A 25,179-nucleotide genomic window follows, 5' to 3' on the forward strand; every position below is an offset into this window, starting at 1 on the left:
TTTTGCCGTGGTTACTCAACAGTTGACTTGTTACCATAATCCTCTGAACATTTAGCCACCATTTCTTACTTAGTTGCACTGAAGAAAAGCACATTTTATTTGCCAGTAGGAAAAGGAGAAATCACTGTTGTTCTTACTGCTGACGGAAGCACTGGAATAGCTCCTTCAGTTGTTGGTCATAGCCTGCAGAGTAAACAACATAAAACACAATTATAATACACTTCCTGTTTTTGAAATCCGAGGCTTTTGTTCGCTTCAGGTGACATTGTTTATGCTGGCAAGTAATCACAAAATGAAAGTGTTCCTCACTGTGTTGATCCAGTCGATGTAGGAGCTGACTTTAGTGAAGACTGTCGGCTTCTGGAGAACGTTGCAGCCCTGACCGGAGCCAAAGCTCACGGCGCCGTGGACGACCCAGGAGCCATCGGGGTTCTGACAGTTCAGGGGCCCACCAGAGTCCCCCTGCAGGTCAGCACACACACTGTTGGACAGCAGCTAATGTACAGACATTACGAAGGTACGACTTCCAGTGCTCACTTTAGTCATGCTGAACTGTTATTTTACACTCTTTCAAAGTAAAAGTATTTTCCTTTCATTGAGTCTTTGAAACTGTACTAAATGGAAACGTTAAAGATGACATAGGTCATTGCTTTAATCGACCAAGAAACTGCTCAGGAACGGTTGACCAATCTTCAAAATGAGAGTAAATGGAAAATATTCCCTCTAGTGTTGTAATGTTAGATTCACCCAGTTAAAATGGAGGTGCTGCCTACTTGTTTTGACTGTAAAGGAAAAGGGTTTGTTATTCAACTCTGGGAGAAATGGTTCCAAAAGTGTCTTAGGCATTGTTGAAAGAGTTGGACCATATTGAATAAGAAGCCGGGTCATAACAATGAGTCACAAAGAGGAACATATGAGAGAATGGTGCAATCACTGACTGCTATAACATCTCTAGAAAACAGTAGTAACCCGGTTTAATCTTCAACTTCCCTGAGTGAACTCACATTACAGCCAGCGGTGATGCCGTCCCCCCCGGCACAGACCATCTTGTCCGTTGCCAGGACGCTCCACCAGTCGGGCAGTGAGCAGGTCTCCTGTCCGACCACAGGGAGCAGAGCCTGCTGCAGGAGGTCAGCTGCAGGGCCGCTGGCTGTGGGCACAAACAGGCTTAACTCAGGTAGGACATTAGATTTAGCTCTAAAGGGAGGTTTGCTCAGGGGACAGGTGGGAGATAATGTGTTGCTGTTACTGATAGTGTCAAAGGGAGAGTAAGATTATTTCATTTAATACCAAAACTAATGCTATCCCATGCTAAACTGGATCATGCTCTAGTTGTGTATAGTGTGTAACTTTACAGCTTTAATACAAACAAACTCTCCCCTGAGTGGAAACTTCTAACTAAATGTTTACACTCTTCCAATGGCTGACATCCTCGTGGATTCATCTTCTTATTACAGACACATGCGTTTCCTAACATTCGGTCTATATGCTGTAAAATGTATTATCTCTTCGATTTACACACGGCATCTATTGCACGTCTGTCCGTCCTGGGAGAGGGATCCCTCCTCTGTTGCTCTCCCTGAGGTTTCTCCCATTTTCCCCTTTAAACTGTGGGTTTTCTCTGGAAGTTTTTCCTTGTACGATGTCAGGGTCTAAGGACAGAGGGTGTCGTTTTTCTCATACTGATATTCTGAACAATCTGTGTTGTTGTATTTGCTGTAAAGTGTCTCTACTGTAGGCTATTTTTATTATATGTACAGCACTTTGGCTCGACCAAAAATCGTTTATAAATGTGCTATATAAATAAAACTTGATTTGATTTGAATGGGGAAAGAGTGTCCAGGTCCTTGTAGAAAACTACTAGAAGCTTATGAGCATCACACATGTCTTCTTGTTGAATGATAAAAAGAGCATGCTTTTCTATTGTATGACACAATCTGTCAAATGCAGTAAGCAGAGCATTTTAAAGTAAAACTAAATCCAATGAAATGCATGGGTTGTGTTTATTATTTTGTCTTGTTGGAACCATAGAGGTTGGAACACATCAAGCCTACTGCTTGAACTGGGAGTGTTCCCACTTTTCAAAACAAGAGTTGTGGTTAAAGTCAAAACATAACCATGCGGTTATTTAAATACGATCTTGGTTAAATTGGTTGACTGGTTGATTGGTTGACAATTGTTGACTCTGATACATTTTTAACATGATTTATCTCATAGTGATATAACTTGTGTGAAATGGACAATGTCCCTTATTTAAGGATGCATTGTTTCTACCTATTGCTCATTTCTGGTATTTTCTTCTTGTAAAAATATTTGTTTATATTTTACACAGGGCGAGGGGGTGCGGTCATCTTTCAACCAGAAGGTTGTGGGTTCGATCCCAGCCCATGCAGTCAACATGTCGATGTATCCTTGGGCAAACGGTGTGTGAATGTGTATGAATGTTAGTTCCTAGAGTAAGGTACACTGCTCTGTATGAATGGGTGTGAATGGGTGAACGACATGTAGTATGTAAAGCGCTTTGAGGGGTCGTAAAGACTGGATAAAGCGCTATATAAGTACAGTCCATTTACCATTTAATTAAAAAAGCTGATCATCTTTTTAATTGGTACTTTGGTAGTAAATGAATCCCTACACGAGGTATGGTTAGGACTGAGATTTCTTAGCAGGCTGATGGATATAAGTTCAATCTTTTTGACAAATTAATTGCTGTGAAATGTCTTTGGCTTTGACATCAGTCATTTGACCTACATTGAGTGACATGTGCATAAACCCTGACTCAAGACCTCTAGCAGACTTTCAATAAGTCCAGTGAGGACATTTGCAATGCAGTCGCAGATTGATTCTGCGAAGGTGCTTCGACTCACTGGAGAGTCGACCCCAGCCGCTGACGTAGCAGGGAGCGCCGTGGGGCAGGACCACGCCCCGGGCCGGGAGGCAGGCGGGCATGACGGTGTCAGAGAAGGTGACGGGGGAAGACAGCTTGATAAGGGCGATGTCGTTACTGCAAAAGGCAAACAACACACATACAGTGAAGAAGTAATGACAACAAATCGATGGTTTGCTGAGTCAACAGTGAACTGATACTCTGCTAAAACATGGCGTCCTGCTGATGCTGCTCTTCACCAGAGCCTCTTCCCAATACCCCTCCTCGACTCCTCCTTTCCCTCACTCGCATCCCTTCCTTGCTTCTTAGCTCCGCCTCCGTAAAATGCGAGCGAGAGACACGAGGAGGTGGCGCGAGGACAGAGGAGTCCTCAAGTATTAATTGGGATGTCCTCATTCACTCAAACGTCACTCTTAAACGACGTCTGTTAATGATGACATGTGCACAGCTGTATCCCCTCTCGTCGGGCTTAACGGAATAACCCCTTAGAACCGGCCCATTTCTTGTTAAATATGTATTTAAATGAATGAATCTTTCTCTTGTTAGTCAAGGAATTCAATGTATGATGGTTGGTCCTGCTTTTGTGTTCCGTTTTGGTGTAAAATGTAGCCTACATTCAAATATAATTATATGTGAAAGCCTTTACTCTCAAAATGTGTGTCCTGTACAGTAGATCCCCACATTCACCACAAACCCACATTCAGGACTGTGAATTTAATAAATAATTTAACTCCTGAATATCTTAACACAAAACAATACAAATAATTGTTATTTATCAAGATCTAGCCATTTATGAAATAGCTTTCTTAATAGCTATGTTTTAGTGACGTTCAAGATCATTAAACATGACTTAAATTGTTAGTATAACCTTAAGAAATGAATTGCACATAATAATTCCCACGGAGCTGTGAGCACTTATACATTTATGTGACGCTTTTCCACTCATCTTCCAGTTGTCGGTTTTCCTCTGTTGAAATCGACCAGCTGTGAAGGTGGGGGCGGGGCTTTTATACGCGAGTAGTGAAAACACTTCCACGTAGGCTGCAGTCGGATAGTTTAAAAATCAGCTCCTAAATTCTAACCCTATCGTCTATTCCTTGAGCTCTGAGTGAAACGTCACGGGGTTAAGGGATAGTGGATAGGAGAATTCAAAAGGACTTAGGAGAAGAGACTGCGGTACTTTAGAGAATCCGAATGCACTTTCACTATCCGACGTGTTTATGATGCGCCAGCGGACGTCATTGTGTGCGTCTGCTGCTGTGGGGAAACTATGGAAACCACAGTTTTCTATACAGTGGACTACAACATGGATGTTTAATAAGAACGAGGGACTACTGTAAACTCATCTAGAGACTCTGCACCGTGCTCTGATGCTGCTGCTTTGCTTTATGAACGTGGACAACAGAGAAACATATTCTTCATGACCAAAGTTGGAATTGAAATAAAAAAGGAAAGTGAAACTTATGCTCGTCACCCTCTCCCTCCGGTCTACATTAATACAAATGATCCCAATACGTATGATTGTATGAACTAAAGATCTTAAAATCAATACAAATGTATTTATTATAAACATAGTCCTTAACATCTATCACTGTGTATATCACCATTCTTTTAAAAGTTGAACAAACCCCACACAGCTCAGTAAAGACTGAAATGTTGACTTTATTTGATAATTTCAGTGAAAACTAACGTTCATATTTCTCTTTTTGATTATAATACTGATGAACGTTCAAAACAAATCACTTTGGCAACTTACCACCTATGTTTTAAAATGCTTAATAAGTTGAGTGACGGCAAATGCTGCGGCTGCAAGGCATTGTGGGGCAGCATTTTCACTTCTCCTGTCGGTTAGGGAGGTCCAGTGGTTCCTAAGCTAAAGGAGGTTATAAAGGAAGTTTGAAACCTCCTTTCCTATCATTCTCATCATTCTAGAGAATTCGAACGGCACTTATCATGGCTGCCACTGAGGGACTTCCGGGTCATTTCACTCCTTTAGGAAGGTTCCTAAGCTAAATGGACTATTCGACTTCAGCCACAGTCTATGGTCTTGATCGATTTCCGGGTCAAGTCCCGGAGGAGGGGGAGTAGAGGAGGGGTATTGGGATGAGGCTCAGGACTCCTGAGGTGTTATTGAGCTGTTGAGTGTGTGTTACCGGCTGAGCATGGTGTTGTAGTCGTCGTGACTGATAATGGTGGCTGCACTCCTCGTTATCGAGCCCTCCTCGGTGGTCTTCAGGCTGTGTTTACCCAGCTCCACGCTGTAGTTGTAGCGGTCACTGTGGGATAGCAGATGACACGCAGTTCAGACAGTAGTGTTGACTTTCCCGCCTGTGTGGACAACACTGTGGTTGCGTTCCAATAATCCAAAAAATCAGCTCCTAAATTCTAACCCTATCTCCTATTCCTTGACCTCTGAGTGAAACGTCACGGGGTTAAGGGATAGTGGATAGGATAATTCAAAAGGACTTAGGAGAAGAGAATGCACTTTCACTATCCGACGTGTTTATGATGCGCCATGGGACGTCATGAATGTGCGTCTGCTGCTGTGGGGAAACTACAGTTTTCTATGGGCTAGTTGCACAAGATGGCGTCTATCAACTTCCGGCGGCTGGGTGTGCGGTTGTAAACTTCCGGTCTACAGTAGAGCGGGAGAGGGAAGAGCGATAGATAGCGTATAGATATTATATAGGCACTATTTTACACTCGATGTCTCCAAGACCTACCGAAGGTTAACATCAGTGATGTACATCGGCTGGTACAAGCGGCAGGCTCAACCCCGAGGAGCAAAAGAGAAAAGGGGTTCAAGATGTAGCTACATATCCAGCTACGTCGACAATTATGAAGGTAAGTGACAAACAAAGCTGTAGTTACTGGCTAACTTTGACAACTTAACAGTCTTGATACAGTGTAAAGCGTTTTAATGATGTACTATTACGTTTTTTTGGATAACATGAATGATATCCAATTCTCTACAGTTTCAAACAAAGATCTACCTTCAGGGAGAGTGAGCATCAGGGCTAGCTGTTACAGGTCCATGAGAAAGCATGAAAAGCCTCACGATCTCAGAGTAGGGAGGAAAATAAAAAGTGTTAATCGGTTCAAAGCCTCAATCAGGTTCATGTTCTGGGGTTTTGATGTGGCAAGAGTAGGTAACCTGTGATGTAGGATTCAAATAAGCCCAGCTAGCTGACGTGTTGTAACTATGGTTGCAACAGATTACATAGTGACAATACATGTGCTCACATCACACTATGTGTGTGTAGCATGAAGGGGCTACAGATTTATTTTCGTTGTGTAACCCTCTCGTGTAAAATGATAAATACATAAGCTAAACCCAAACTTAGCTTTCATCAAAGATTCTTAATGAGAGGTTGAAAACCGTCTCTGCTTTCATGGAAACCCCAGAAACTGGTTGTGACGGCTGCTGTTCTTTACTGAATGGTTAGTAAGTATAATCCATGTAGGGTCCAATTATTTGTATTAGCCAGTGTTAGGTAAGTGCTGGTGTTGTACCTTACATCTATGTTAAGCTGTTCAATGTTCTACTAACACTATTTTATGTAGTTATAATATAAGATAATACATTGAGAGAGCTGAGACAGCTCTCTCAATGTATTATCCAGGCTAGACACAGACAAAGCAATAATTGTGGCTTGATATTGAGTAAGAACATGTTTTTATGAACCACACAGCTTCCGGTCTTCCACGACCCGACCGGAGAAAAAGACGTGCTGCAGCCTGCAGGCACGAAACACATTAGGCTTGTTTGAGACACGCAAGACCTGCGCAGTTGCGATCAACGTCTTGCTAGTGCGTTGCATGATGGTTAGTCATTTTGTCCGACTTGCTCTGGAGGCTCGCCCACATGAGACTTTGAAATATCGCGGGACAAAGACGCCCGCAGCCTTGAGAGCGAGGCGAGGCGAGTTGGCGCACTTGCTCTCCACGAGCTGCGGAAGCGAAATGCTTGATGGGAAACGGCTCGCTGGTATCTCGAGCTGAGCGCTCATTGGTGGTTTTTACCACGTGCTGCTGATGAAACTCTCCAATTGGCTGGCAAAAGTTTGTTGTTGTTTTGTGTCAGTTTTACGTCGCCACATCCATTCCCATTTTTCATCATTGTTCCACAATGTTTATCATCATGAAATTAATATCTATATATTTTATACTATACTGCTTTTCCCGTTTTCATACTTTATATATCTCAGCATATTCATACACACTGTTCATACTGCTCACAGGCTGATATCTAGTGTATTCATACCCCACTGTTTATTCATCATTCAATTCATTCTATATGTTATTCTGTAGATTGTGTACATTACTTTCCACTTCACTGCGTGTTGCACCTGGTTAGAAGCTAAACTGCATTTCGTTGTCTCAGTACCTGTAATATGTGCAATAACAATAAAGTTTCTCTTTAAGTTAAACCAAATCATTAAAATAAAATATATTGTAATGTAATGATTTGGTTTAACCTTATTTATTGAATACATCATTTAAAATGGCAAGATTAAATCAAATTACATCCATGTTGTACACATCATAAAGCTTAAAGTGGCAGCTAAAGAATAAACACAGCAGCAGGTCTGTTCAATTCATGCTCATGAAGCTTCATGTGTGCGGATCTGAAGGGACTGATCATTTGTAGCCTGTCCACCTATCAGTTTTGCAAACATTAAGAGGGAGGAGCATTTCTAATTATGGAACCCATGGTGTGGTTCATCATCATGACTGAATTAACAAACCTATATAAAGCAATGGAGATCACCTTTGTCTACAGTGGGTAAAATGGAATTTCCGCCATTGCAAACCCAGCCAGTCAAGCCGACTCCGAGTCCGAGCTGTCCGACTTAAGACGATCTTTTTGACACCTCCCCCGGCTGCGATCGGCTACTTTCGAGGCGAGCCGCAATGTGTCTCAAACAAGCCTATTACCAGTAGAAATACTTTGCTTTTAAAATCGTGCTGTGCAACACGAAAAAAAGGGGCAAATCGTGATGGTGAACACGAATCAATAGATTAAAAATCGTGTTGGTGAACACGAAATGCCGTGAGACTGGGTTGGATGTTCAGGTGCATATCAGTATGTAGTGTCTCTACTTTAAAGAGTCCTCTTCTGCTGATGTTCATGTTTATATCAGTATGTAGTGTCTCTACTTTAAAGAGTCCTCTCCTGCTGATGTTCAGGTGTATATCAGTATGTAGTGTCTCTACTTTAAAGAGTCCTCTTCTGCTGATGTTCATGTTTATATCAGTATGTAGTGTCTCTACTTTAAAGAGTCCTCTCCTGCTGATGTTCAGGTGTATATCAGTATGTAGTGTCTCTACTTTAAAGAGTCCTCTTCTGCTGATGTTCATGTTTATATCAGTATGTAGTGTCTCTACTTTAAAGAGTCCTCTCCTGCTGATGTTCAGGTGTATATCAGTATGTAGTGTCTCTACTTTAAAGAGTCCTCTTCTGCTGATGTTCATGTTTATATCAGTATGTAGTGTCTCTACTTTAAAGAGTCCTCTCCTGCTGATGTTCAGGTGTATATCAGTATGTAGTGTCTCTACTTTAAAGAGTCCTCTTCTGCTGATGTTCATGTTTATATCAGTATGTAGTGTCTCTACTTTAAAGAGTCCTCTCCTGCTGATGTGCAGGTGTATATCAGTATGTAGTGTCTCTACTTTAAAGAGTCCTCTCCTGCTGATGTTCAGGTGTATATCAGTATGTAGTGTCTCTACTTTAAAGAGTCCTCTCCTGCTGATGTTTAGGTGTATATCAGTATGTAGTGTCTCCACTTTAAAGAGTCCTCTCCTGCTGATGTTCAGGTGTATATCAGTATGTAGTGTCTCCACTTTAAAGAGTCCTCTCATGCTGATGTTCAGGTGTATATCAGTATGAAGTGTCTCTACTTTAAAGAGTCCTCTCCTGCTGATGTTCAGGTGTATATCAGTATGTAGTATCTCTACTTTAAAGAGTCCTCTCCTGTTGATGTTCAGGTGTATATCAGTATGAAGTGTCTATACTTTAAAGAGTCCTCTCCTGCTGATGTTCAGGTGTATATCAGTATGAAGTGTCTCTACTTTAAAGAGTCCTCTCCTGCTGATGTTCAGGTGTATATCAGTATGAAGTGTCTCTACTTTAAAGAGTCCTCTCCTGCTGATGTTCAGGTGTACTTAGTGTCTCTACTTTAAAGAGTTCTCTCCTGCTGATGTTCAGGTGTATATCGCTACGTAGTGTCTCTACTTTAAAGAGTCCTCTCCTGCTGATGTTCAGGTGTATATCGGTATGTAGTGTCTCTACTTTAAAGAGTCTTCTCCTGCTGATGTTCAGGTGTACTTAGTGTCTCTACTTTAAAGAGTCCTCTCCTGCCGATGTTCAGTTGTATATCGGTATGTAGTGTCTTTACTTTAAAGAGTCCTACAATTAGATGGAAAACAGTTACAAAGAGACAGACAATTACAACAAAGAGACAATTAATCACCATAAAAAAATATTTTAGTAGAGAAATGTTTTCATTGAAGTTAATGTGTATTAATCCTGTAAAAAACAGTTTTATTCAAAATGGCACTTCATCAAAATGCAATTGAGTGCAACTTCAACGTAACTGTATTTTTGGTTCCTATTACATAAGATAAGATGTACTTTATTGATCCCAAATTGGGAAATGTTTGCGTTGCAGCAGCATAAAAACAAGGCATTGCACATAATTAGAAATTAAAAGAGTAGAAATAAACATTTCAAAAATTTGAAACATATCAAAATAGAAATGTCTTTATCTAAACACAATTGCATTGCTAGGCAACAGCATGGTTCCATTCTTACTTCCTGTCAGCTGATGTCCTTCACTCCTTATTTGGAATGGAACCTTCAGAATGATGACATCATCTGTTGCCTTCATGTATAATTCTGAATTCTGCATTGATATTCTAGGAGTTTGCAGGACCTGGCTGTGACGGTGAATTCATCAGAGCATCAGAGAATTAGGCAGAAGGCAGAAGGAATTTGTCCAGCTAGTGTCAGATCATTGAAGAGATTAGGGATACTTACAGTTTTTTTAGCGAGATAATCTTCACAAGTGAACTCAACTTTTGTGGGATTTTTGTGACGTTAATTCAGTCGAACAATTACATTTAGTTTGCTAAACAACAGGTCATTTTGTCACAGCAGTAGAGATGGAGATGAACAATAGAGATGAGCTGGCAGCCAAGCTCGAGATTCTGCAAAAAGGAAATCAGGAAATGAAGTTGTTGCTGGAGCAGGAGAGGACTTTAAGGGATAAGCTTGAGATTGAAGGCGCTAAAAATAAGGAAGCGATGCTCAACGCATATACAGAGAAATCAGCGTTGCTATTTAAGCACAATGTGAAAGTGAAAGCCCAGGTAATTGAGCAGAACATCTTGCGCTTCAACAATGAGGACCTGAACATGAAATACGGAAACCTCCAGAGGTCACACAAGAAGGTTGAAGCCAAGATGGCCGCCTTGAGAAAGGCAATCCAGGAACTCAAACAACTGAAAGAACCCTGTGTTGAGGAGCAAGGTGTAGAGATGGCTGCTTTGTTGAAGGAAAACAAAACACTGAAACAAGAGAAGGAGCGTTGTGTTGAGGAGAAAGATGCAAAGATGGCCGCCTTGCAAAAGACTAACCAAGAACTCAAACAACTAAAGGATCGTTGTGTTGAGGAGAAAGCTGTAAAGATAGCTGCTCTGCATGAGAGAAACCAGGAAATCACACAACTGAAGGAGCGTTGTGTTAAGGAGGAGGCAAATATGGCCGCCTTGCAAACAACAAACCAGGAACTCAAACAACAAAACTTGCGTTGCGTTGAGGAGAAAGATGCAGAGATAGCTACTTTTCTGAAGGAAAACCAAACACTGAAACAAGAGAAGGAACGTTGTGTGGTGGAGGAGGTGAAGGTGGACAAGAAGGAGGATGTGGAGGTGACAGTGGAACCAGAAGTTAGGCACGATGTGAAAATGAATGCCCTGGAAATTGAGCAGAAAGTCTTGCGCGGAAAGAATGAGGAACTGAACATGAAATATGGAAAGCTCCTCAAGATGCACGAGAAGGACAAAGCAGAGATGGCCGCCTTGAGAAAGACAAACCAGGATCTCAAACAACTGAAAGAACCCTGTGTTGAGGAGAAGGATGCAGAGATGGCTGCCTTGCAAAAGACAAACCAGGAACTCAAACAAGAGAAGTTGCGTTTTCTTGAGGTGAAACATTTTGAGATAGTCGTTTTGCATGAGAGAAACCATGAACTCCAACAACAGATGGAACGTTGTGTGGAGGAGAAGGATGCAGAGATAGTTGCTTTGCATGAGAGAAACCAGGAACTGGAACAAAAGAAGGAACGTTGTGTGGAGGAGAAGGATGCAGAGATAGTTGCTTCGCATGAGAGAAACCAGGAACTGGAACAACAGATGGAACGTTGTGTGGAGGAGAAGGATGCAGAGATTGCCGCCTTGCTGAAGAAACAGCTGAAAAAACCACCAAAGGCACTCTGCGTGGTGAAGGAGGAGCTTGTGGAGGTACAGGTGGAGTTGGAGGTGAAACAGGAAGTGAGGGTAGATCCACCTGAGCAAACCAATGAGCCGATCCCAACAACGCAGAGGAGGACAACACCACGGTGGAGAAGATTAATCAATTCCTTTTCTTGTATCCGCCCAAACGTCAACGATGACTAAAAAGGAAAACATGAGACTCAAAGGCAGCCCTGACATCGGCTTTAAAAACTTAAAAAACTTTAAAAAACAAACTCACAACAACAACAAATAATAAGACATTAAAACATTTCAAGTCTAAAGCTCAAAGTGAGTGAGCAACAACATATACTCACAGCCAGTCAGGATATATATTTAAACACTTAACAGTTATTAGATCTGGTTAGACATCAACAAAGGTTCCAGAAGAGACTCACAGTGATGTGCAGTTTTAGCCACTAGGGGCAAAAAAACAACCTTAATTTTAAAAGAAATAAACTATTCCTTTGCTTCTAGTACCCTTAAATAAGAGGAACATTTAGTCATTACAAGTTATCAGGTTTATGTTATATCGTCATGTTTAGTTTATAGTATCCACTTTCATATTTTTGTTGTATTTTTCATATTTATTGAATAGTTCATTTTCATATTTATGTTATATTTATCATGTTTGGTTAATAGTCAATTTTTATATGTATCTTATATTTGTCATATTTACTTAATAGTACATTTCTATATTTATGTTTAGTCCATTGTTTACTTGTTAAGTTAAAGTATAGTTTTGTCAATCAATAAAAAAAACGTTTTATAATGATAACAATACTGACACGTTGATTTATTTTACGTTTGTTTCTCCTGTCTACGTTTAACTTCTTACTTTTAATTTCAACTCACCAGAGATTTAATCTGAGAATTCAACTAATAACAACATTCAATACAAATACATTTAAATTAAAAACAACACTAGAATTATTTCTCGTCTGTTCCTCCTGTTTTTGTCTAGTTACCTTCATATTGAGTGACTTTAGCTCACCTGGCTCTGCCCTGATCAATACACTGACTTAAAGCTACTTCAGTACATACTTTATTACCTTGTTTACAAAGTTTGCATTCAACAATTATCATAATAAATATAAATAAAGGACAAAACAACACTATGTATTTGATTTCTTTCAAGTTTGTTTTAATTTAGTCAACTAAAACTAGATCTTTTTTTTACATGTCTGCTGATGTTCAGGTGTATATCAGTGTAATGTCTCTACTTTAAAGAGTCCTCTCCTGCTGATGTTCAGGTGTATATCAGTATGTAGTGTCTCTACTTTAAAGAGTCCTCTCCTGCTGATGTTCAGGTGTATATCAGTGTGTAGTGTCTCTACTTTAAAGAGTCCTCTCCTGCTGATGTTCAGGTGTATATCAGTATGTAGTCTCTCCACTTTAAAGAGTCCTCTCCTGATGATGTGCAGGTGTATATCAGTATGTAGTGTCTCTACTTTAAAGAGTCCTCTCCTGCTGATGTTCAGGTGTATATCAGTATGTAGTGTCTCTACTTTAAAGAGTCCTCTCCTGCTGATGTTCAGGTGTATATCAGTATGTAGTGTCTCTACTTTAAAGAGTCCTCTTCTGCTGATGTTCAGGTGTATATCAGTATGAAGTGTCTCTACTTTAAAGAGTCCTCTCCTGCTGATGTTCAGGTGTATATCAGTATGTAGTGTCTCTACTTTAAAGAGTCCTCTCCTGCTGATGTTCAGGTGTATATCAGTATGTAGTGTCTCTACTTTAAAGAGTCCTCTCCTGCTGATGTTCAGGTGGATATCAGTATGTAGTGTCTCCACTTTAAAGAGTCCTCTCCTGCTGATGTTCAGGTGTATATACTGAAATCTGTATTTTTAAATCTTTTTTTCCTTCTAATTTGTTATTCTTTTGAAAGTAACACAGTGTTATTTACTCACCAATAACACACAATTATCCTTGCTTTTATTTATTGGTTTAATTCCATAATCTCGGGCTTTTTTGGTGTCCGTCAGGAACTGAATTTCAAAATAAAAATAACCGGAAACAGACGTAGGCCTATAAGGGACATTTCGAGCATCATTGCGATTGTCAACATTTCTGAGTTTAGGATGGCCGAAGACACTACACTACCCATAATCCCCAGCTATCGTTTAGGACTACAGTTCCCGTAAGGTTACGCAGAGCGTCAAACAGCTGTGTGAAATGGAACGAAACCACGCCAGACTATCCAAAACTGGAATCGAACACCCCCCCAGAACTACACATGCTGGCTATTGTGTTTCACAAAATGTTCTATGGGACGTCTCTACTGAACGTTTTCGTTTTTCCCACAATTAGAAGTTGCCATTATTAAACACATTGGTGTTATCAAATGTAAAACATATAATTAATAAATGGGTGTAAATCACTTGTGTCCATAATGCGCAGCATTATATTAATGCCGTATACCCACATGACAGCTCATTGCTACTTTTTAATTCTACTCCACTACAATTCAGAGGTTAACCTGGTATTTTTACTCCACTGCATTTATTTGAGTTACTTTGCAGATTCTGATTAATTATGTGAAATATAAACAACCCTTAAATCAGACTTTAGTTACACCTGAGTAAAATTCAGGTAAGGTGATTGTCAAGTGCCAACAATCAGGAGAGATATTTGATAGTTGGTGCTTGAGAAGACTAAACATGTATCTGCAATTGACATGAATGGAAACAAGTAATAAAGTATATTCATTACTCGTTATTCTCTACTAATAGTTAATTAAAGACTGTATATTATGGCTATTTTGCACATCCCTTTCAAGATTTTCAAAGGTTTATTGACATATCATACACACAACTACGGTGTAGTTATGCAATGAATGAAAAACTTGGGTCACAGGTTCCTCAACAGTGCATTACAAGACATCTATCAATATGTGTGTACCTCCACCATTAAACTGTCATATTCTGCACATTTCTTATTCTATCTACATACATAAGAGTATAATTAATGTGTATAATATCAGTTAAAATAAGTGCTTCAACATAGTTAACATTGCAGGAAAGCAATATATTAGACGTTAATTACTTTGTCAGGCTTAATATTTAATATTTAATGTTTAAATATAGGTTAATCCGTTTTTCTGTTTTGCACCTCCTCCTATTAATATCTTTGTACATCCTGCACTAAACTGTTTTATTGAAGAGATCACTTATAGTATCTTCTTGATTTTTTATATTCTATATTTATATTTTCCCCCTATGAAAGTATGTACTCTTAATATTTTTTTAATCAAATATAACACATAAAAACAATAATTCAATAACGTGCTTTAACCACTAGGAGGTGCACACAAGGTGCACACAGCCATAATAACTTTGTATTATTAGTGTGTATGTACAACATCTGAAGATGTATAGTTTTATGCATGCTTTCACATCATTTTACAGCATATTGCTATACTATTTCAGACTCAGTATTTACATTCTTACATTCAAAGAAAATCAGTAATATCTTTAAAAACTACAGTCCTTTTCTATCAGCTGTGCACAGTTATGGTGTAAATATAACCTATCTATGAATTAGATCAAATGTAAAAGTCAGCCGAATTAGTGTTGATACTGCAAGGAGACGTATTGTGTGAAGAGAAATTGAAGATGTTGTTTAATTGTTGATATATTTATGATCCACGTCAAGTATTCAGTTTCGGCGCCATTTCTTCCAGTTTTTCCAAAGGTCTTCTCATCAGGGCTCTCTAAATAAAGAACTACGGCAGATCTGTAATATGTAATGCAGCCGAACCGTGTATTACAATGCCGTTATGTGATGACTTTCAAAGAGAAAAGCAAGAGCACTCGGAATTAAGTATTATTTTATACTTTTAAAATGTTTTCCGGATTTCATATAATATAAACACCAACTCCCAGCATGCATTGCGGCAAACACATCCAATCAGCGAGCTTAAAACCATAGCTGAGGATCTTGGGTAATCGCTCGAAATGCCTACGTCTGTTTCCGGTTATATTTATTTTGAAATTCAGTTCCTGACGGACACCAAAAAAGCCCGAGATTATGGAATTAAACCAATAAATAAAAGCAAGGATAATTGTGTGTTATTGGTGAGGAAATAACAGTGTGTTATTTTGAAAAGAATAACAAATTAGAAGGAAAAAAAGATTTAAAAAATACAGATTTCAGTATCCTGAGGCTCTGAGCCCCATTTATTTTCCTCACAGACGACAACAAAAGTCCGAAATTATACGATTTAAAATAAAAGCAATAACTGTGGCTTGATATTGAGTAAGAACATGTTTTTATGAACCACACAGCTTCCGGTCTTCCACGACCCGACCGGAGAAAAATACGTGCTGCAGCCTGCAGGCACGAAACACGTTACCAGTAGAAATACATTGCTTTTAAAATCGTGCTGTGCAACACGAAAAAAAGGGGCAAATCGTGATGGTGAACACGAATCAATAGATTAAAAATCGTGTTGGTGAACACGAAATGCCGTGAGACTGGGTTGCACTGAAACAGAGCAGCGATGGCACAAGCCAAGAACCATGGTAAGTACAGTATGTGTTCACAACCAATCCACGGTTTAATGAGTATTTCCTTTGTGCCAAGAGCTGATTTAGTATGTTGCATCAACAACCTTTTCAATTAATGTGACAATTCTTTTGTGTAATTAATAGGGTGTGAAACCAGGCAGAGTGAGTGACATGGTGTTCACTTCCACTAAGCCAAAGCAGTTTACAGTTGCTGACGGTGTAAGGTAATGTCTATTGTCCTAAGTAATTGTATGTAGCCTGCTACAACTTTGTGATTGTTGTCTGAGTGTAAAATTGTTCTTAAAGTCCTAATTATCATATAAACATGTTCAAAGAAGTACACGTTACAAGGCCGTGCGGGGGGAGCTGCCAGACCCAGATGTCCTCAAAGTCAGCGAGGCATTCAAGGACTTCTCAGCAGACATCGCACCATGAAATAAAAAACGAATGGCTCACTACTCAACTCAACGACTAACACTCTTTCAGAGGATATGTTGGAAATGCACACATTATATATATTTTTTGCATCTACTTTCTGGATATTGTACATCTGTTCATCTGTTATATAAACTAGCATTACTTAAATATGCAGAGACTAATTGAAATGTTTAAATATGTATTTCCCCCCCGATATAACATCAACCTATGTTTTGTAAAAGTTTATTAAATTAATCTGTAAAATGTTATCATATTGTGGATTTATTAAATTATGTATTTTCCTTTGTTATTTATGTGTGCGTTTGTTTTGAGGATATAATGCATTAGTACCTAAACATAGTATGGTATAACTGCTTTTTGTAATGAAATACACAATTGGTTTGGGAGCAAGAAATCTTTTAATCGTTGTTGCCCAGGCTTGCCGAAATGAATGGAAACTTATCTCCCGATTATAACATTGTGTAACTTGCTGCTGTTAAATACCGTCAAACTATGTGCAATATGTGCAATATATACTTTATATACATATGCCATCTTTAATAACTGTAATATACATACCGGGCTGCTAAATCCTAAGAACTGCTACAGGATTTGATTTGTTCTTTATCTGTATTTTTGAAAATTATGTAACTTTTAATCTTTTTTTTTTAGCATATTGTTTATTATATTATAACTTAGTACTTTTTTAGCATATTGTTTATTATATTATAACTTAGTACTTTTTAACGCATGTAAGATATTCAACACTAAGCTGTCTGTGTCTCTTTCCTGCTGTAACGCTGCACATTTCCCCTCTGTGGGACTAAAGGTATTCTGATTCTGATAACGGGACGAATTTGTACAAAGGGGCACACAGCAAAAGTGCCGACTTTCTTACACGCTGGAAGGCCAATTGCTTTTCTTTACCCCGAAATCCGCTCATTCTTGCTCACTGTCAAGCTGTCAAAAACTCTGTACTCAAACCGGAAGTACTCAGCCGCACACCCAGCCGCCGGAAGTTGATAGACGCCATCTTGTGCACAGAGCCTATAGCAGACTACAACATGGATGTAGGGTGAATTGCCCTAATGTGGGATTTTTTTTGCATTTCCGACTTCTGGAATATATTGCGATATGAAGCCGATACAATAAATCAAAATCCAGTACCATTCTGAAATCCCCAGGATGTGTCCTAATCAACCCAAAAGAGAAAATGCAGATATTACACTCATAAAATAAATGGTAGACATATCAGTACTCTTAGTGCCAAGTTGTCTCAGACAATCTGCATTTCCTAATGTGGGACAGTTCTGTGCAAAATGTGGGACACTGAAAAATCTATGTTAAAAATCCTCAGTCACCTTAATTCATGTAATAAAAACATCTCAGGCCAGTAACACTCAAAGCTAAATGTGCAATACCATGTTCAGCTATGTTACTATTTATAATGTTATTGTTGTTACAACAGACGATGTTTTTCTTTAAATTGAAGTTAAATGCATCAATCTGGTGCACTTTGAGGGCAAAATTAAGAGATTTATGCATACATCTCTCAATACTCATATGAAACAGAACTGTATATATTTCAATAATCCAAAAACCATTACAATATTCTCACAACCAATACAACATATTTGATAAACTCCTATCTTTATTTTAGTCTGCATTCTTAATTTTTTTATTTATGCATATTCGACTAATCACTCCCCTTTTAAACTGTGTTTTTTTTTTTACTGACCTATAGTACATATTGGAATGCTTTCTTAACTTAGGCTAAATTAATTGCCATCTTTTAAACTCTGACATTAATCCCTAACATTATCCCTGACTTTGTCATACCATTTTAACAGAGATGCAGCCACCCCCAATTATTTAATATAATTTGCCCTTCACCTTAAATATCTAAAATAATGCATTAGAAGACTAAAACCCTGTAAATAACCATTGCTCTTGCACAATCCATGCCCCTTTTAGACCTGGCCACATTAGGCAAATCATACTGTCCCACTTTGCGAAACATGTTTCCTAAAGTGGGACGATGGAACATTTGATTGAAATAAAAAATATAGAGTATATTTTCACCATATTATAATATGTTCTGATGAACAAACATATCATAAACACATCCTGATAAAAACTTGCAAGATTGTTTTATTTATACGAAATTGAAAACCTTAACATTACATTTGTCAAAACACTATAGAGGCTTCTCAATACTCAAATTTCCCCTCCTCGACTCCCCTCCTCGACTCCCCTCCTCGAGACTTAGTCCCGCCCACAGGAGATGCGAGCGGAGGACCGAGGAGGGGAACCGAGGAGAGAGGAGGGGAAGCAGCAGACGTTTAAAGAAATGAGAACTCCTCTCCTCTGAGCGGTCATATTAAAGCGACGTCCGTTCATTATTACGTGGCAACAGCTGCATCAGCTGTCGAGTGTTTTGTCATATTTTATAATCTCTGTTAGATCAGCTGAACATTGTTCCCCCACATATTTACCTTGAATTAATTGAGAGTGCGGTATAATGAGACAATAACAGGCTACAGATGCGGACACACACACACAAATATATTTATATAAATATATGCAATTTAAAGTATGAGAGCACTCTCATAATAACGTAACACAATCAGAGACTGGATATATCCCCCCCCTCTCTCTGGTCGCTGAAATGGGGAATTGAAATTACGGGCCAAAAGTTGTATTTGCAAGTATTAAAAGTAAGCAGAGGACACCAAACCAACTAAGACCTGTCTGTCCGCCGCATCTGCGCACACACTGTACCACACACACCTACACACTGTACAGGACACACCTACACACTGTACCACACACACACACACACACACACACACACACACACACACACACACACACACACACACACACACACACACACACACACACACACACACACACACACACACACACACACACACACACACACACACACACACACACACACACACACACACACACACACACACCTACAGCTCCTAAAGCATAATCAGGCTACAGCCGTTGTGTATTTTATTATGTGAAGCACTAAATGGTTTTAGAAAAATATCGACTCTTTGTTTGTATATATCTACTAAACTAAAGCAAATAAAGAGAGTAGGTCTGTTATACTGAGTGATATTTATTTTACACACTGCTCTGCTTTCTGCAGGGCCTCACAGCTGTTCTCACTGTAAACATCGCGTTGCGATGAGAGCAGTTTCTAAAATAATATCCAGGGGATGCATGCAGAGCTGTCATTGGCTGAGATAAGTCCGGCCGTGCGTCACGCCTCCACCGTTCCCGGAAATGCATCCGCGGAGGAGCCGTGGAGGAACCATCAGTGTATCCTCGGTTATAGCTCCTCCAGAGAGCCTCCTCGACGCTCGATCCTCGGTCCTCGGTGTGCATTTAGAGAAATGAGACGTCCTTCAAAATGGCGCGCTGAAATTCATTTCCGGGTCACTACCGGAGGACCGAGGAGTCGAGGAGTCGAGGAGGGGAAATTTGAGTATTGAGAAGCCTCTTGAGTCACTGACCTTTGAGTGGTCTTCACACAGAGTACTTCCTGTTTGAAGGTTTTTCCACCCTCATCTGTGATTGGACATTTGAGAAGTCATGTGATTTTGATCGCATGACATCACAGCTTGTGTTTACCCTTAGTTTAATTGACTCTCATTTGTTTGCGGAAGACCTACACCCATTTGAGCTTAGGGCCCTTTCTCATTTCATCAAATCCCCCTCCTCGACTCCTCGACTCCTCTGTCCTCCGGTAGTGACCCGGAAATGAATTTTAGCGCGCCATGTTGAAGGACATCCCATTTCTCTAAATGCACGTCGAGGACCGAGCATCGAGCATCGAGGAGGCGCTCTGGAGGAGCTCTAACCGAGGATACACTGATGGGTCCTCCATGGTCCTCCACGGCTCCTTCGCGGATGCATTTCCGGGAACAGAGATGTTTCAAAGAGTCGTGACGCACGGCCGGACTTATCTCAGCCAATGACAGCTCTGCATGCATCCCCTGGATATTATTTTAGAAACTGCTTTCATCGCGACGCGATGTTTACAGTGAGAACAGCTGTGAGGTCCTGCAGAAAGCAGAGCAGTGTGTAATGTATAATATATATCGCTCAGTATAACAGGCCTACTCTCTTTATTTGCTTTAGTTTAGTAGTAGATATCTACAAACAAAGAGTCGATATTTTTCTAAAACCATTCAGTGCTTCACAATAAAATACACAACGGCTGTAGCCTGTTTTAGGAGCTGTATGTGTGTGTGTGTGTGTGTGTGTGTGTGTGTGTGTGTGTGTGTGTGTGTGTGTGTGTGTGTGTGTGTGTGTGTGTGTGTGTGTGTGTGTGTGTGTGTGTGTGTGGTACAGTGTGTAGGTGTGTGTGGTACAGTGTGTGCGTAGATGCAGCAGACAGACAGGTCAGTTGGTTTGGTGTCCTCTGCTTACTTTTAATACTTGTAAATACAACTTTTGGCCCATAATTTATTTTCCTCATTGTAGCGACCAAAGGGGAGAGGGGGGGGATATATCCAGTCTCTGATAGTGTTACGAGTTATGAGAGTGCTCTGTTTGATTCTGAAATTGTATATATTTATATAAATATATACACATATATGTGTGTGCGTGTCCGCATCTGTAGCCTGTTATTGTCTCATTATACCGCACTGTGAATGAATCAAACTAAATATATAAGTGGTCATGAACACATCTGTCCGTCAGACAGAGGGCTGCTGTGCCTTCTGTCATCATTAATGGACGTCTCTTTAAAATGACCGCTCAGAGGAGAGGAGTTCTCATTTCTCTAACCGCCTGCTGCTTCCCCTCCTCTCTCCTCGGTTCCCCTCCTCGGCTCCTCCGCTCGCATCTCCTGTGGGCGGGACTAAGTATCGAGGATAGGAGTCGAGGAGGGGAGTCGAGGAGGGGAGTTCGAGAAATGAGAACGGGCCTAGGTGTCCCACATTAGGGCGTGTCCCACATTAGGGAAACTCACCCTATAATAAGAAGGAGGGACTACTGTAAACTCATCTAGAGACTCTGCACCGTGCTTTGTTGCTGTTGCTTTATGCTGTATTAACGTGGACAACAGAGAAACATATTCTTCTTGACCAAAGTTGGAATTTAAATAAAAAAGGAAAGTGAAACTATGCTCGTCACCCTCTCCCTCCGGTCCACATTAATACAAATGATCCCAATACGTATGATTGTATGAACTATGAAAATATCTTACAATCAATACAAGTGTATTTATTATAAACGTTAGTCCTTAACATCTATCACTGTGTATATCACCATTCAAACATCTTTTAAAAGTTGAACAAACCCCACACAGCCCAGTAAAGACTGTGAAATGTTTACTTTATTTGATCATTTCAGTAAAAACTAACGTTCATATTTCTCTTTTTGATTATAATACTGATGAACGTTCAGAACAAAGCACTTTGGCAACTTACCACATACGTTTTAAAATGCTTAATAAGCACCGTAACGTTCATGATATAATTTCTCGGTCATAAACGGTTGTTTCCGTGAACGGCCGACTGTTGAGTGACGGCAAATGCTGCGGCTGCAATGCATTGTGGGGCAGCATTTTCTCCTCTCCTTTCGGTGAGGGAGGTCCTGTGGTTCCTAAGCTAAAGGAGGTTATAAAGGAACTTTGAAACCTCCTTTCCTTTCATGTAGAGAATTGGAACGGCACTTAACATGGCTGCCACTGACGTACTTCCGGGTCATTTCACTTGGTTAGGAAGGTTCCTCAGCTAAATGGACTATTGGAATGCAACCTGTGATTAAGCCCATGGTGTAGCCTACTGCAAATGTTTGGTAGTCCTGTAGAGGTAATGCGTGGAGACCAAGCTGTTTTTAACCGATTTTAAAACGGTAATGTTACAGTAGGCTATTGTTATCCTACTTTTGTATTAAGATTCTGATTTTAAAAAGGAAGGAACAACTTCTTGAACTTCTCTAAATACCATTCTCTTATTTATTTGGTCCAGGCATGGTGGCCCTGTTCTTTACTGAAATACCCTGCTTTTCTGTTCATTCCCAAACCCAACATCTCTCACATTACCAAAAAAAAGCAAAACTCATAATCCCCTGTAGGGCAGAGGAGTATTTCCTGACACAGATCTTTGGTTAGGCATAATAAATATAAATGCTATTCTTGAACTGGGCATGTAAAAACATTTAGAGTTTAGTTGATTATGATTAGTAGGGACTGTTCTTGATTGTACAACTTCCACAGGTTATCAATTCAACAAATTAGAATAATTTGCATACAAAAATATCCTTTGTATATCAATTACACACCCTTTGTTACTCCAATTCTTGAGGAATATGTGTTATTTGTGAATGCCGAAGAATTTAAAAACAGAAAATGAATTAAAGTAAATGGGGGGCTGTGTTCAACAGTAAAACTATATCCAAACATCTCACACAACACGTGCAATACAGACCCGGCGCCGTGGCCAAGGCCCTCCCATTTTACATTCCTGCCCTCCCCCAATAAACACTTTTTATTTTATTTGTCAGGTGTATGCTTAATACTTCTAAACCCATACATTTTCAACAAAACGTTACTATTTTAAACACTTTTGCATTTCTCCCACTGTGCAGGCCCATTCATCCCTGTGAGTCTGGGACCAGTCCGGAAGTTTCTAACTGTTGATGTTTAGCAAAAATGCATGTGTTTAGAACGTTTTAAGACTTGGATAAGTGTGCACAAGTTGTATACACATGTGTAAGTAGATGTTTTGAAATAGTTTTGCTGTTGTTGAACACAGCTCCCATTTTCTTCCATTCATCAAGACTTTGCTCTATGTTTGGATTGTTGGTTTACAGGGGAGGTATACAAGAAGCAAACGTCTCTTTCTTCTAGGATACTAACTAAAATGTGGTGGGTTATTACAAATGGTCATTTTGTGAGGAAAATATTCCTTTTCTTTCTTTTTTTCGTGGTTTTTAAAGCCTTTAATCAATATCATGCCGTATTTTAACTGTGATTATTCACAACCTTTCCTTCAGGGTGCATTTTGACATACTTGATGCAGTGAGCAGCAGTGAGGACCCAGTCAGAAGAGATGAGGGTCCCTCCACAGACGTGCCTCCAGCGCCCACTGCCGTCCGACTTAAGAGAGATCTGAGCACAGCAGAGAGAGGGGACAAGTGTGCATGCATAATGACTCTTCAACTTCATCAAGCTACACATTCATTTAATCTCTGCACCCTCTGTCTTCTCTGGAGGAGAATTTATTATCAGGAATTCAGCAGAACAAAAAAAAGATTCATAGTGTACATTTGTAAATATGGTGTCACTTTTGTATCTGTAGTGGTAATAATGTAGTGTTTTCTGTGTTCTGTAGTTGTCAGAGTGAACGTTTTTTCAATATTTATTGCTTTCTTTACCTGCCAGGGCCAGCTGTGAGGCCTGACGTCCTCTCCTGCCACCACCCTGCTCAGCACAGGGGGGAAGGTGGGGAGGCCACATCCGTATGCTGGGACAAGGTGAGGAAGGTTTATTGTGATTCTCGCACCAGGCTAAACATGTCGAGTAGGTGATTATACATTTTGGATTAATTATAGTCGAGAATTTACTTCATTTAAGGTTTGGTGATTCTTAAACAATTCACATTTTATATAAAAGAAAAGGCACATGTCAACAATACTCTGTTCTCTGCATTGTACATTATGTCCCTTTTGAAACATACATAATGATAAGGGACTATTCACTTAGATTCTGCTACAGAAAATGAGTAATTTATCTTAGAGAATTAAAACTGTCTTACCGCTAGCTACCAAAAAAGCGAAGACCACCAGTCTCCTCATGACTGTAGTAGGGTGTGTGTGGGATTGTGCTAAAAACAGGTGTGCATTTATACTGAATGTTAGCAACTTTTGGATAACCTGGCTGTCACATGCAGAAAGTCAAACAAGCGGTGGAGTCTGAGAACACAGCATGTGGTTACCGAATGGATTTTCCCAGCACTAGCCTCGTTTTGGAAACATTGGATGCGTTGTACTTTTTAAGTATACTGTTTTAAAATAAAAGTACATTTAGATCCAGGCAAAAACTGTACAAAACATAAAAGAAGACGCTATGTTTGATTTATAGTTCCACATTTTATTTTTATTTGACATGAGCACAATGGCTCTGATGCCGGATGAAGAAGGGGTTCCACTTCTCATGCACAATAATGTTAGAGGTGCCCATGAACACAGCGCTCTGCTCTGTCTCTATCAGGTTGTGCTTTCCCATGCCCACTCTGTACTCCCTGCCACTGCTGCAAGTTGACATAGAGAATAATATGAAGCAGGGATGAATAGGCTTTGAGATCACCTTAAAAAATTACATATTCTAATGATTTTCTTTAGTAAATGTAAAACACAATCATTAGGCAAACAGGAAACAGGGATTGTATATGGAAACAAGCAAGTGAAAATATCATTCACCAATCAGCTAGCAATCTGCTCAATTAGTGTCCTATATAACTAAATGCTGTTCTAAATTTGGTCGCTAGATTTTAAGAATTTCTTAAATAAAGTGAAACTGTATTGAAAGCGTATTTAATAACTTAATATACGTTGCATGAAGAGTTTTGATCTCCACTGTTTCATACCTGATGCAGTGAGCAGCAGTGAGGACCCACTGGTCTGAGATCAGAGTGCCTCCACAGGTGTGCCTCTACTCGCCCTGTCTGTTGTACTGCAGGGAAATCTAAAACACACATATGAACATCATATCATCAGCTTTCTTTACGTTTTCTTTGAAGGTAATACTCCATTAAATGTATACTGACTTCCAAATGTTAATTTATTTTGACTGAACATTTCCTGACTGTAATTCTGGTTTAA

The 25,179-nt window shown here is 39.7% G+C and overlaps 1 protein-coding gene across 1 annotated transcript; it reads right to left on the bottom strand.

Moving 5' to 3' along the window:
• Positions 1–72: 72 nt before the first annotated feature.
• LOC117449593 (chymotrypsin-like elastase family member 2A) lies at positions 73–24,153 on the bottom strand. The gene is made up of 8 exons (XM_034087357.2): positions 24,114–24,153; positions 23,734–23,822; positions 23,370–23,467; positions 5,041–5,163; positions 2,868–3,004; positions 1,005–1,150; positions 310–462; positions 73–183 (listed from the first exon to the last, which is right to left on the bottom strand). The coding sequence occupies exons 1-8, from the start codon at positions 24,151–24,153 to the stop codon at positions 166–168; spliced, it is 804 nt and encodes a 267-aa protein (XP_033943248.1). The 3' UTR covers positions 73–165.
• Between the last annotated feature and the right edge of the window lie 1,026 nt (positions 24,154–25,179).

The sequence above is a fragment of the Pseudochaenichthys georgianus genome, chromosome 7 (assembly GCF_902827115.2).
Source record: "Pseudochaenichthys georgianus chromosome 7, fPseGeo1.2, whole genome shotgun sequence".
In the NCBI taxonomy this organism is placed as follows: domain Eukaryota; kingdom Metazoa; phylum Chordata; class Actinopteri; order Perciformes; family Channichthyidae; genus Pseudochaenichthys; species Pseudochaenichthys georgianus.

What these genes read in the sequence shown, in the direction of transcription:
- LOC117449593 (XM_034087357.2), bottom strand. Translation starts at nt 24,153, where the DNA reads ATGAGGAGACTGGTGGTCTTCGCTTTTTTGGTAGCTAGCG. An exon ending in TACAACACCATGCTCAGCCG is followed by an intron (nt 3,005 to 5,040) that starts GTAACACACACT and finishes TGCCTTTTGCAG; the next exon opens with TAACGACATCGCCCTTATCA. An exon ending in CGGCTGGGGTCGACTCTCCA is followed by an intron (nt 1,151 to 2,867) that starts GTGAGTCGAAGC and finishes TTGTGCCCACAG; the next exon opens with CCAGCGGCCCTGCAGCTGAC.